Raw genomic sequence first — 14,550 nt, 5'->3', positions numbered from 1 at the left:
ATCATGTTCTTTGCGCACGTTGTTGTGCAGGCTAGATTCTTGCCTAGTTAAATGTCCCATATGCTTTAGGACTGAAATATATTATTGCACCAAGTGAGTACTGTCAGCAGGGAAGCGCATGCAGCGATGGCCAACAAATGTATTAGCCCAGAACTCTTAAAAAAGTGCTTGCAAACACAAAGCATCTCACATTCTCTCGCTCTCAGGTGTGGCCAGGACAGACTGTATTCCCAGACTACACCAGCCAAAACGGCAAAGACTGGTGGGCTGATGAGTACGAGAGCTTCTACAAGGAGATCAAACACGATGCCCTTTGGATTGTAAGTCAATTTCAAACACACAAACTGAAAGGTGTTCATTCACTGATTAGCTGCTCGCTTCCTGAAAATTCTGAAATTGGCATTATTCTGCAGCCAATTACAAGAGCACAGGGGCAGTAATCTTAAATTGTTTGGTAATTTTGCGTGGCAATTACTTCAAATGTGCAACACCGAGGCCAATAAAGCGCAGAAACAGGCTGACACAGAACACAAGATTAAATTTATATGATACTGTTAATGATTCCTCGGCTGAAAATGTGGATTTGGCTCACTCATTACTCGGGCTGTTTGCAGCAGTACACACGGGTCCACATTTCACTTCAAACACCTTCAACCCAGGTCACTTTTCTGATGTCTATCAGGATGAAAATGTTAGACGTGAATAAATCTCCTATGAGTTTTTGTGGGAGGACCCTGGATTTAGAACACTGCTATGGCATGTTGTAATAATTGGAACTATTACTCATTATATCATTATCAGCGATGAGTTTAAACACATGGTTGTGCTTTATCTAACAATGTTCTCTGGTGCACTTGCAGGACATGAATGAAATTTCTAATTTCTTGAGAGGCTCAAAAACTGGCTGTGCTGATAACCCACTCAACTACCCTCCCTACACGCCAAGTAAGACATTTTTTTCTAAGTTCTGAGACAAAATCCTAGTAAATACTCAATGTTCCGCTGCGGTTTTAGTATCCACAATACCTGTGTTCCTTTAGAAACAAGGTGGAGTCTCAAAACATTGTCATGGCAGCGTTGCTAGTTGTGCCTCGCTTACAACACAGTTAGAAATCCACAGCTCATGAGGACAGAGTACTCTGAGGTTACCGTACTACAAAGAAATACAGTATGTCATGGGCTTGCAGCCTGTAGCCCGAATGCTGTGCACGAGTTGATAAATTCGCCACAATAGCTCATAAAGTAAGTTCAGGTCCAGAGGAAAAACTCATCTAGAATAGTGGGTCCCCGGTGAGGAATTTTGAAAATGACTCTCCTGCCACGTCTTTTATTCCAACTGTGTCCCAGACAGGATGATCATAACTGGAAAAGGCATGCTCCCCTGATGCCACCTTTTTATTGCACTTCTCCTTAGTCATCCTCCTCCTCCATTGCGCTTTCTGTCCCTCATTTCCTCATTGTTCCCACTTCCTATTGCAGTATATATCAATGTCTCTTGTTCTCTCTGTCCCCTTCTTTCTTTTATCCCCTCCCTCGCACCCTATATTTTGTATTCATCCCATACCTCCTCCCATCTTTTCAACTCCTTCATCTTTTCTCTCCCCCAGAGATTCTGGACGAGGTGATGTACAGTAAGACTCTGTGTATGGACGCAAAGCAGGGCTGGGGGTACCACTATGATGTCCACAGTCTGTACGGCTACTCTATGGTGCTGGCTACTGACGAGTGAGTGCATTCATCATCAGTGTTCGAAGCAGTTTGGCCAGTCTGTGTTATGGAGACCAACTTGCTGCCTTCAGAGCAGTGGCAAACTCAAAATGAACTAATGCCAGAACAGTGTAACACACAAGTTCTTTAAAATCCAGTGTTGTAGAATCAGATGAGAAATGGCCCTTGAAGTTGACATGCAAAAATGTGCAACAGAGAAATCTGTCAGGTCAGTGCAGTGACTGACTTATGCCCTCCGCTAAATCATCGCCTGTTGGCGCGTTGGATCCCATGTGATTAGTGCAGAATATTTTACCCAGCTGCTGGGGTGAGTGAATGAATTTCTCATCTGGATCTGGCATTGAAACAGATTAAGGGCCCATTACTTACACAAACATACGGAGCGGCATTGAGGTGAGTATGGGATATAATCACTGAGATACAGAAACAGATTCATAAAGCAGATTAAAGTTTATTTCACCTACTTTCTGCTTTATTTATTGATAATTAGGCAAGATAGTCTCACTAGTTGTTTGCACACATACATGGCTGAGTGCAAACATTTGGCTAGTCTTTGGCTAATGTTGCTGACTGGTGTTTGTATATCCCATATTCAAATTGTGCTAATGGTTGTAAAGCCCATTAAGTTCACATGAAATAGGCTACACAAAGTTTGCTTTTGCCTCTGCGACTGTTCTGAGGTCCCGCACAATTGACACAGACAATGTTACTGTGACGAGTGCGCTGGGTCTGAAATCCATGTAGCTAATCTCTGCTCTCATCACAAAATTGCAAACAAGCATAGAGCAATTTGAAAAGAGAGCAGCAGAGGAGCTTCACCAGAGCACATCAGATTCATCCTTCAAAGACAATCAAACCTGCACAGTCAAGATAGTCAGACGAGTAAATTCATGGAAGTCTGGCACATGAGCAAGTGCTGCACAAAAAACACAAACCACTTAAATGTGGCAGAGATATAAAAGCTGCTGTCGCATTTATCTTAGTGTAGGAATTTCTATAGCCTCAAAGCCCTCAGCGAGTCATTTCACACAGGGCTAAAGTTGGCATCAGTTGCAGAATTTTAATATGCACTAATGGTGATGGTATGGGAAATTGCATCAATTAGAAAGCAGCACACACCTGCACTAATGGATTTTCGGCTGATGGAAAATAGCACCCCATAAAACTAAAGGCATGCAGTGCACACCCCCTTGATGCAGAGATACATCACATGTCAGAAAGTGGCAAAGATTGTGCCTGAACAGTCCAAGTATTGATAAGATTCAACTTTCAATAATGGGTTATACATCTCATGTCAGTATCACAAGGTTCCATTCATGCCTTTTCGGCCGTTCAGTGGGAAATTCTGCAGCTATTTTATGCTGAGTCATCACTTCCGTATGCTTTCAGATACATATTCTTCCCACTGTAACCTTTTCCCGAATGTAGCCTCTGCATTCTTTGCACATTGTCGGCAGAGGCAAAGAAGAGACCCATTCACAACGATACTGCATGTGCATGGCAGTCCCACTTGTTTTTATATTAAAGTGACATCTTAAAGGTTGCTATGACATTTGGCCGCAAGACACCCTACTGATCAACTTGGATGTATACCTGGAGAGAGGCTTTTCATGTTAATATTTGGCTGTCGCATATATAGACAGCCATTTCTCACTGACATGAAGGAAAATGTGTGCAGTCTAAGTACTCAGACTTTGTTACATTGTCGGACTTTCTGTTCCTCCTATTTTAGCAATAAATTGACAGTTTAAAAGTTCCCTGGGTAGATCTGTCACTGAGGCCCAGCTTGTGATTGCAGAAAACCTACTGACTGCAGAGCAAATGCATCTTATTTCTCTTATAGCACTCCCTGGCACAGTACAAGGAGGCTATAAAAGACAGAAGGCTCATTACATCATACTACCAACTTTCTAATGCTTTGCTTGGTGCCAGACTTTGGTGCCAGCTCTGTTGAAGCCTATGGGAGATGCACAGTGGAGCACACTAACATACCATCCTTGTATGACCTTTGATGATGAAATACCTACCAAAGATCACATTTCAGGAAATATCACCTGGCTGATTTTTTTTTTCCCCAAATGTGTGTCTACGTTTATTCGCTGCTGGTCTCCAAGCAGTATCCAAAGATTATTACAGACATACTTTACAGGGCTCATGGTGAGTCAGATTAAAATACTCTCCAGAGCAAATTATAAAACGCTTGCAAGTGAAGTGTCCCTTAAAAAAATTGAGTTTAGGATAAATAAGTATGAACAAAATCTGTATTCTTTATTATTTCTCTCTTCCCTTTATGTCACTGGGGAGGCAGCTTTACGATGAATGACCGGACTGATAATAGCTAATGGTATGGTAATATTAAACCCCTTCTGATAATTAATTGTGCATTAGTAGCCTATAACTATCAGTTATAAAACAACAAAAGCAACGAACAACAAAAATAATGCATTGGAATTATGAAGCAGTCTCTGCAGTAATGGAATTATCACGGGGCCGAATGCATTAAACTCTGCATGGATTTATTTTGATTTTATTTTATATATTTATTGAGGTGTAGAAATCTGTGGACACACAAAACAGGAAACCTGCATGCGCAGTCTTTTCATCAGAACCCCACATACATCTGTCCCCAGGGTTTTTTTCTCATACATCTCAATCATCCTGAAATTGTGCCCACATGCATGAGCCTTCTGACAAATTCCCACAGTTTACTATAAACAGCTACAAACACACCTCCATCCGCCTGGTTTGCATTAAAGGGCCAGCGTTTAGTTCAGTGTTGAGAGGAAATGGCAGAAGCGTATAAAAAGCAAACATGTGGCATGTGGAAGCCTAAGCTCAGGCATTACCAACAAACTGAAACAAGTGGAATGGCAGAAAGTAACCATGTGATGTGAACGCCATTAGTTCTGAGCTAGGGACCCTGGAGAAGATTAATGATTAATAATCGCACTAATTTTTTTTTAAACTATAGATTACATCCCAAATTCACACTCTTATGATCTTTTATGCCAACTCCCGACATCATGCTGATCAGACTCAAAAGACTGCGTACACGTGGAGAGAAAGATGTGCACCAGTGAACATTCTCATTCCGAAATTTACGTGCAAAGTAGTGTAATAATCCTTTTCCTGGGCTCTAATCCCATTGGTCTGGTACCCTGCTGTGGCTAATCTTCCTCGCACCTGCTCGCCATATCAAAAAACTGCAGATTGCATAACATTAGCTAGAGGGCTCGGAGTTAATGTAGGGATGGTGTTATCACAGTTTAGCTCACTTACGAACGTCAGTCGTTGGTTAGTTAACCAACACCACACCGAAATACCAGTGCCTCATCCGGATCGATAACTGATGAAACTGAGAGGAGAGACATCCCAACAGAATACACATGTACTCATGTACTGTAGACAAGCTAAGTCTATGCACACATGGAGGCACACATACAGTATGCACTGGAGACCCTCTGAGAATCAACTTGCTGACTCACTCCTTCGGTATTAGAGCTAGCTTGTCTTTCTTTTGTCTCCTTTTGTCACCCCCCCCCCCCCAGCTCTGTCCACTAATTAAAATGTATTATTGGCAGGAGACACATTCTGTAAACATCATCAGGGTTTTGTATTGTCATGAAAATCAATGCTGCTTCGATTTCCCTCATCAAACAAAATAATAATGTACACGGGGAAGAGAAAGTACGACTAGTCCTGGCTTTGTCCCCAGCTGATACCTCTCTATCTCACTCTTCCCTGTGAGCATGCATGCATTTGTGTATGTGTGTTTGACATCTGCTCCTCCCTTGTGCTGTTCTCTCTCTTTGTCCTTATGTCCTTTTTAACTTCATGACCTCTTTCTCTCCCTCACCCTCCCCTCTTGTTCTGCCTCTCTCCTTGCTGCCTCCTCCCCATCCCACAGAGCCCTGCGGCGGGTGTTTGGAACAAAACGCACCCTGATGCTGACCCGCTCCTCCTTCCCAGGTGTGGGAAAATATTCGGGTCACTGGCTGGGGGACAACGCTGCCAACTGGAATGACATAAAATGGGCCATCCCTGGCATGCTGGAGTTTGGACTCTTTGGGATTCCCTATGTGAGTAGCAAAGCTTCACAGAAGGGCAAATACTGTTCGCTCCATGCTTAATGTAAGTGAGTCTGACAGGAAAAATGCTCTACCTGGTTGCCGTGAGGGCTTAACAAGACTGCGACGAGTAATCTTCTCAGTTTTCTCACTTGGGCTACAGATTAACACATCATGAGAAAATTCAGTGTTAACATTTTAATTTGGACCTCATTTCAAGCCTCTTCACCTGCATAGACAAGTGACGTTTGCCGTTGAGTGTTGTAAGCCTCTCTTGAGACTCTGATAGCGTCACAGCGCACTTGCAGAAGAAAAAGTTCTGCTTTGTTTGATTTCAATAGCTCATGAATTTGAGAAAGAGAAAAACAAAAAAAATCGAGGCACCCAAGAGCTCCGTGCAGTCTGGTTAATTTTTTAGCAAATATCCACTGACACAGGCACATTTCACTTGAGGCTCAGACTCCGCTCAGATAATGTTAATGAAAGAAACAGAAACGCTATTAGTTATGTGGAACGCTTGTATCATACAAAAAAAAAAAAAAAAAAAAACACCAGAAAGTTAGCAGTTGCAGCACATATTATGTGTTTCCGTTTAGTTAACATGTAGTTCTGGCACTTAGAAGTTTCTCTCTTGCCATTTTACAAGAGGATTCAGCTGCTAATTGAGATCTATGTTCAGGCGCAGGCGTAAAGACAGAGGGGCAGGCAAGAAAAAGTGTGCCAGGAATGAGATCCATTAAAATGTCTGGAAGAACACTGGTTCTCCTCGCAGGAACACCACTCAAAAAACATAAGCTTGAAAGCACACACCCGCTAGTCAGTACCCAAGTGCACTCTGTATCTGCGTGCATGTGCTCGTACTGTGCAGTGCACCGAGTCCGAATGGGCTAAGAAAACAACAGGGGGTCGAATGCACACGCAAGCATACACACACACACACACTCCTCCAGCTGTGCACGTCAGGTGGCCTTATAGATGCCAACTACATCCTGGTGGGACTGTGGGAAGCAGATTTTAGGTTCTTCAGTTTACACACAAACACACACACACACACACACACACATATGCTCACACAAACAAAGAGAGACAGAAGAGAGACAGCAGGAGAAATGGGATTTGGATCGATTCCCCCCCATTGAGACTGTTGTAAAATGTGGCCAGTAGTAAACAATAGAGAGCAAGCAGTCTCCATGGACTGGCCTTTGACTGAAGTCTCTTTCTTGGACTTCATTGTGCAATTAATGTAAATAAAGATCACTGCCCACATCTACTGTTGGCCAGTAAATCTTGACTGAACTGAACCGAAATCAAGACAGACATTTTAAAAGACAAATATGTGGCCAGCTATCACATCAGTGCCACTTCTTTTTACCGCTGAAGGAGATTTGTTGACCTCCGATTCAGCTGCGTTCTCTCTGGCGCTGCCTGGACTGATATTTATAATACAACGTACATGGAGCTACACACTATTTTCAACTGGGATCCATAGCGTCCTCTCTGAGCGTGTCACCGTAGGATCCCAATACACTGAATTTAACATTTAAGATAAGCGAAATATACTGCAGGTTTTTGCTAAATGTCAAGCTGTCGTGCCCTCGTGTGGTTTCAGATTGGAGCCGACATCTGTGGATTCTTTGATGACTCCAGTGAAGAGTTATGTCGTCGCTGGATGCAGGTGGGAGCTTTCTACCCCTTCAGCCGGAACCACAACGCTGAGGGCTTCACGGTACCGTAAAGGCCCTTTGTTCTACAACTCCTATATTAGACTGTCACTTTTAGATTTATGTATCACACAGCCATTGTTTGGTCTAAAGTGCTGCAGGGTATACCCTTCATTTCATAACATTGCATAGGTGTTATGAACTCCAAGTGGTTAAAAATAGAACCGTCTTTCAGTATCCATGGAGATTGTCATCATACCAGCATCAGTACATCTGTGTTATCAAACAGGAGCAGTGGGACCTCTGATTTTGGGTTTAGCACTGGGGATGTAAGCTGTTGCAAATCATTATAGCTGCAGTGGGAACTGGAACATCTGAGCCTGAAGTAAAACGTAGCACAGGAGCTTAGTGCCAGACTGATACTCATCAAACAGGCTGAGATTTTACATTTTAGTAAAAGCGTTAATGTTAGATTATGTTAAATTACTGTTATATGCTGTGCCATATGGTGGATACATGGTTTTGCGCTAAGTATCCAGGCAATTTCAGCTTCAGTGGCCCCACAGGCATCAGACCCATAACTAACCTTTGAATGGGTAGTGTTATCTCCCTCCGCTCATACACTACACCACCCCTTGAACTCCAGCTGTGATGTCTGGTTGTATGTGCAGCATGTGATGTGTCCCCTCCCCCCGGCATAGTCACCCTTTCTACACCTGTCGAAATGGCTCAAAATGCTTTAGCAGGCCTAGTCTCTGGGCATGTACCAAGATTTATGATGACTGGACCAATCGCTAATGAGTTATGGCCATTTCCCCATTAAGTCCCACCTCTTGCAAACTTATTTGGTTCATGGCAGCCATGTTTTTCAACCAATCTTGCTCATTCATGATACAAATGTGTACCTCAGTCCCATGATGCTATATACTCATTTTGGTAATGACACAGTCAAAATCCAACAAGTTCTATTCATATTACTGCGTTCAAAAAACAAATCCATCATGATGGACTTTCATGGTTCAAGAGGTATTTTTATAGAGCACACTGGACTGAATTTATGTGTCACATTTCAAGTCAATCAGACTTACAGTGTGAAGGGCGTGGCCTTTCCACAGTTTCAATAATGGGGTTGAATTACAGCGCCACCATCTGGCAGATTGGGCTCATGTTTCTTGAGAAACACTTGCACATCATTTCCAGTTATTGGGCTGAGTTTCATGTTTCTAGCTCATCTCAGTTCATAGCAATTTAAGCAGAAAAATAATAATAATATCAAAGCAGCATAAACACAATAGGTCCTGCCCCTTCGAGGCCTGAACCCAAATAATGATAATTTGCACTATAATGAAGATAGAGTGATAGTCATGTTTATCTGGAACAAGCACACTATATAATTAAATGTCACATGTCAGATCAAAGCAAATGTCACAGCAACACAAAGAAAAAGCACCCGCTGAGCCTACAACAGTGTTTATATTGACGTTACATACTGAGCTATTATTGTAGATGAACACAAATAACGGGAGGAAAGTCAGTCTCGAGTGTTGAATAGCGTGAAAATTGATGCTCTCCCAACATCCTCCGTGTGACATTTCCATGCTCATCACTGCTGCAAAAATAGCACAGCATTGAGGTATGGAACGGAGGGGGTTGAGGAGGAAATGGCGTGTGTTGGGAGGAGGAAGGTTGGGAGGGGGGGGGCGGTATTTGCTGGAGGACAGGGACATGATGATGATGAATTTGAAGTACGATTTCCACTAAACCAGACAGCTAATGTGTGACCTTTGCTTTGCCCTAATCATGGCTCTCATCACACGGCCATGCAGGCCAGTCCAAACACACACACTCACACACACACGCACACACACACACACACACACACACTTCTCATCACACTCTCAGAGGTGCTGAGGGCATAAATGATTAGCCAGATGAGAGGAGCACGGCCTGTTAGCAGCTAATCACCCTCTCGCTCTCCACTATCATAGAAATTAAATCATACTTCTGTTTCTTTCTCACACACTTTTCCCTCTTTATTTCTTTCTCACGTTCTCTTTTGCTCATTCTCCTGCAAACTCTACTTTAGATTAGTCCAATTTCCTTTTAAATCATTATAAATAAGGTTAACATGTACTTGTTAATCATACATAAAGTGGCAATGGTTAAAAAAAAACAGTCCTTGTTTTTCTGCCCTCCTCCCTGTCCTCTGTGTACCTTTCTTTCCTCTCACCTCAAGCCTCCCTTTCTTTCATTTTCCCTCAAACTTACTCCTTCCCTCATTCAAACAAGTTCTCTCTCTCATCGCCTCATCTGTTTCTCTTTCTTTCCCCCTGTGGATACAAGACAAATCTTGATTTTTCTCTCTTTCCCTCTTCTCTCTTGTTCATCAACCACATCCCTTTAATCCATCTTTCTGTCTCCAGCCCCAGGATCCTGCTTACTATGGAGCCGACTCACTGCTGGTGGCGAGCTCGAAACATTACCTGAACATACGTTACACACTTCTGCCTTACCTCTACACACTCTTCTACAAAGCCAACACCGTTGGAGAGACTGTTGTACGTCCCGTCATGCACGAGTAAGTCATTCAAAATTATTGTAAGTATACTCTATAGTCCTCACAATACCAGTTCACTCAGAGACACTTGCGTCAAGGAATCAACCATTTTTAGCAGCTGGTTATGCTAGATTTGTTAGATTTGAGGACAAGGCTGCTTCCTCAAGGCTCACGGGAAAATACGCCTAATATTCAAACGATCATTTTGGATGTTAGCAACGAGGTAAGCACTTTCCAGGCAACACCAGATGAATTGAGCTCAACAGCGACTTGTTGCTTTGCACCAACGCATTTCTAATTGATACAGCAGGATAGTGAACTGAACAGCCCGCAGTTCAAAATCACACGCAAGCATGCAGAAGCCATAAATCATCAAACTGAATCTTAAACAGCATAGCAGGAAAGCTGAACAGAGAAATAGCCAACACTAATCTGGCCATAGCTTGCTTACTTAGCTTGGCATTGCCGGGCAAACACAAGCTAGCCCAAACATGCCATGTCACGATCAATCAATGAAAGCACAAGCAGCACAGCGGTGGATTTAGACCTCGGCATGCACGGATTGTGTCAGGTGATCTGTGGAAGCAAATGGCGGTGGCGTGTTTGCAACTGCAGCAGAGTCGTGACGGGTTGTAAATGTCCGAGCTGTGCACCTGCATGAATATGGTTGGACATTACTCTCCCCACAGCTGTGAATGAGCAAATGATTGTAAAGCAACTTGCAACAGCTGAGGCCAATCAGCCAATGCAAGCATGATGTCCATGCTCTGCCTGAACTTTGACTACGCTTCATTAAGCAGTTTGGAATGCAGAGTTATGCTGTATTAGACTAATGAAACACTATGTTTTCCTTATCCCATACTGTGTATCAAGTAAGTCAGCTATACATACAGTATGTGCATGTGGAATATTATTTTTCTGTTTCCTAAAGGTGTTGCAGTGTTTTCCTTTTCCCTTACAGCCACTGGAGAGATGCTGTTGTGCATTTTTAAAACTGTCTCATATGGAAGCTATGCAACCATCAGAAATATGCATTGATTTTATGAGCTGAGTCCCCGAATTATTGGCTGTAAGGAGTAGTGGAAATGTGAAGTGCACCACAATGTTTGCTTGTTTTTTCTTTCAACTGTGATAAATGTGAAAAATCTTGAATAATTTGAGTATGATGAGGGTGGACTTGGTGGTAATATAACGTTTAGAATTAGCACGCTAACATACAATGCCCCAGGGGTTGTCATAGAGGAGTGGCAGTGTACAGGTTCAGGTATTTACTGAGTGACATGGTGGTTTTACACAATGAATGTGGTCTAAAATTTTGCTCGCTGTAACATAATGAAAAAAAATATATAATTGATTGTATACTCTTCACTCTCCAGGTTCTACTCTGACAACAAAACCTGGACAGTGGACCGCCAGTTCCTCTGGGGAAAACATCTGCTCATCACACCTGTACTGGACCAGGTCAGCCAACACACAACCGAACTAAAAGAACATACATATATGAACGCGCTTTGGTCCCTCAAACACGTGCGGTCACTCAAAATGCACTTGCATGTACTGCACTGTCACATGCAGAAAGTATCATACAGTACGTACTGTACAGAAATGTACATGAAGTACACACAGAAATGTGTCCTGCAGATGAGATGATCAGCTCCTCAAACACACACACACACACACACACACACACACACGCGCACATACATACACACACACACACACACACACCCTGACCTCCACTGGGAAAACATGACATGGGATTTTCTTTGTTGCCCTCCCCTCCTCTCATCCCTCTTTCTTCTCTCTTTCATATCCTCCCTCTTTTCTCTCAGCTCTAATGAGAGCACTGACCTCATTACTAGCAGATTAGAAGTGTAGATAGAAGTGTGTATGCGTATGTGTGTGTTTGTGCATGTTTTTTCTCAGTGTGTGTGTGTATGCGTGCCCCTGTGTGTACACGTAAATGTGCGCGCTTGTACGTGCATGTGTATGTGTGCATATACAGCGAGTGCGGTCATGTCAAAGTGGCCTGATTAATAAGCAATTTAGCATGGCCTCTTGTGAATTACAGAATAGTGGAAAGCGAATTGGATTCATAGTGGGGCTGGGGATAAAGTAACTTCAATCAGTGTGAAAAGTTTCTAATACAAGAAGTGGAGGGTTTATGCTTCCAGTGCCTCAGGGTTGGAGCTGTCCTAAGGGCAGGGAAAAGGAAGGGCCATAAGGTGACCCTGCAGTTTGTCATTTTTGTGAATCCAAAAGACAAACACGATAAACGCAAATAGCAGTCAGAAGTGCACCTCCTCTGGGTCCTTTCAAGGCCAGAGGCACAGCTCAACTGTAGTGCCATTGGAAACCGGATAGGATAAAAAGAAATCCATTATCAGTGGGTGTGTTCGGAGTCAATTATGATCAGCCTTTAAAAGCAATGTGCTCTGCATCAAAGTGCCTTGATAATTGTAGAGAGAGAAACGTCTACAATAGAAATGAATGAAGAACAAAAAAAAAAAAAAAAAACGCCTTGCATGTGATGGAGCAGAAATGCCATGAATGAATTGACAGTACGTTCCATAAAGTTTTTAAGGAGTTGGATCAGACGTGTGCTTACCATGTTGCCCTCATCTAGGAATCCTCAGAGTGCCAATGAAAGCAACTGCAGGGACAGCTTGTTTATAGGCGGGCATGTAATAGCCAACCCCTGACATGTATAGAGGATGCATCCAGCCCTTCAATTCTCACTTTATGCATCATGGAAGATTCTGACAGCTCTATGTTTGAAACCGGTCATTCACCAAACAGCCACATGTACAGTACACCGCTGGAATGATAAAATAAAATTTTTTTCCTTTGCTTGAGGGAGTTCAAATTTAAAATCAATCTGGCCAACATATCAACCACAAACAGAGTTTGTAAGCGTCTGAGCACCAATTGCTCATGTGCCCAAAATTTGGGTCAAACTAAACCCAAGCAAAACACCAAAGATGCACCATGCTGCTGATTGATCAATACTGACAAGACCCCATGCAGAACCTCCCCTCCCACTTCTGCAGACTGAGGTTCAAGACGGGTTCAGAGTTAGCAAGTAAAAAAAATCTGTATTGATAGAAATCTCACATAATTGGCAGAACATAGCCACATCTGGCGCACTGTTACCACTGACAACTAGTGTCAAGGTGGTTTTGAGCAACGTGAATCATTTACATTGAGTATCACATGCCTCAGGGTGATAATGTCACCTCAATCTATAGATGTGTGTAAAACTTTATGAAAGATTATTTTTTGAAATTGTGTCTTCATGTCTAACTGAAACTGTAAATTGCGATTTTCACCTCTTCTCCTCTCACATATTATGTTCGAGCTTAGTCTGTAAATAACACCACACTACGACACATGGCCTGTTAGGTTCTGATATGAAAGCCTTATTTAGCTGGACAAAAGTGACACCGCGGCGCAGTGTAGCCACGGACGTAAGCTTTAAAAGCATTTCAGACCTCCGCTCCACCACTTGAAAAGGATTCCTTCCAAACGGCAGATGTGATGTGGCTGAATATTCATCTTTTGTGGCGACAGGGCGCTGCTGAGCTGTGGTGCTGTGGTTTAAGCCAGGGTAAGGGCAGGCATTAAGAACAGAGATCTGTTACAGATGCATCAGGCTGTGAAGGGCCACATGAAGAGATAGTGTCAGCCACTCGAGTAAGGTCACAGGCTGATCTCTAACAACCCGTCACATCCTGCCGTCACTTTCCCTTTTCATTATTCTCATCTCTCTCTCTATGCCTCTTTCTATTTATTGCTCTGTCCGTCTGCCTCTCCCTTTCTCTAATGATGCTCTTGCTCTAACATTCAGATCAGTCGATGCGTTAACCTTGATCTCTGTGATAAACTGGGGAGATCTCCTGCACTCTCTCTCTGTCATCCCCTCTGGTCTTCAACCATGCTTCCACTATCCCTCCTCTTGCCCATTACTCCCTTTTCTTTTTAGCTCGTCCTTTCATCAAACGTTGGCTCCCTTATCTCATCTGCATTCTCTTAATCAGCTGCTGTCAACTCAAACTTGTGATCCCATTTCATTTCATCCCATCCGCCACCCCCACCCCTCCATCTCTCTCTGTCTCTTTCTACCTCAGCTACCATCTGATCATTCTGCCAGCATGAATCCATGGCCCACCTGATCAAATCTTACCTTATGGCTAACCGAGCCTCAGTACTCTGAATGAGGATGCAGGCCTCACGCCTTGTCCCTCTCAATCACCGTTAGCGGCTAAGTCCTGCAGTCCCTTCCCATTTGTCAGCGGGGTGAGTGATAGGCACCGCGAGCAAATCAGACACCAGAAAACGAGGAATAGGGGGAGCATCCATTTCCCCAGGCTGTCATCCCACAGGCTGCGCAGCGGTTGTGACAGGTGATCTGCCTCAAACTGCAAATGTGGCCCCCAGAAAAGGACATTAAGATATTTAATTTAGTTAGCAGGCCATTATAGCAGTATGCGTCTGTCATATGTGACTCTTTCTTTGTTTCAAATGTACTTTTTGGGTG

At 43.1% G+C, this 14,550-nt stretch overlaps 1 protein-coding gene across 1 annotated transcript in view; it reads left to right on the top strand.

Moving 5' to 3' along the window:
• si (sucrase-isomaltase (alpha-glucosidase)) overlaps nt 1-14,550 on the top strand; it is a 65,122-nt gene that overhangs the window by 14,709 nt on the left and 35,863 nt on the right. The window contains exons 12-18 of the mRNA XM_041940740.1: nt 207-320; nt 861-945; nt 1,608-1,725; nt 5,636-5,807; nt 7,405-7,521; nt 9,880-10,034; nt 11,390-11,474. Coding sequence (XP_041796674.1) covers nt 207-320; nt 861-945; nt 1,608-1,725; nt 5,636-5,807; nt 7,405-7,521; nt 9,880-10,034; nt 11,390-11,474 — 846 coding nt within the window. The remainder of the gene's footprint in view (nt 1-206; nt 321-860; nt 946-1,607; nt 1,726-5,635; nt 5,808-7,404; nt 7,522-9,879; nt 10,035-11,389; nt 11,475-14,550) is intronic.

Source organism: Chelmon rostratus, chromosome 7, assembly GCF_017976325.1.
Source record: "Chelmon rostratus isolate fCheRos1 chromosome 7, fCheRos1.pri, whole genome shotgun sequence".
Taxonomy (NCBI): Eukaryota; Metazoa; Chordata; class Actinopteri; order Chaetodontiformes; family Chaetodontidae; genus Chelmon; species Chelmon rostratus.
The sequence above is the reverse complement of the archived record's forward strand: the minus strand, read 5'-3'. Positions and strand labels throughout refer to the sequence as shown.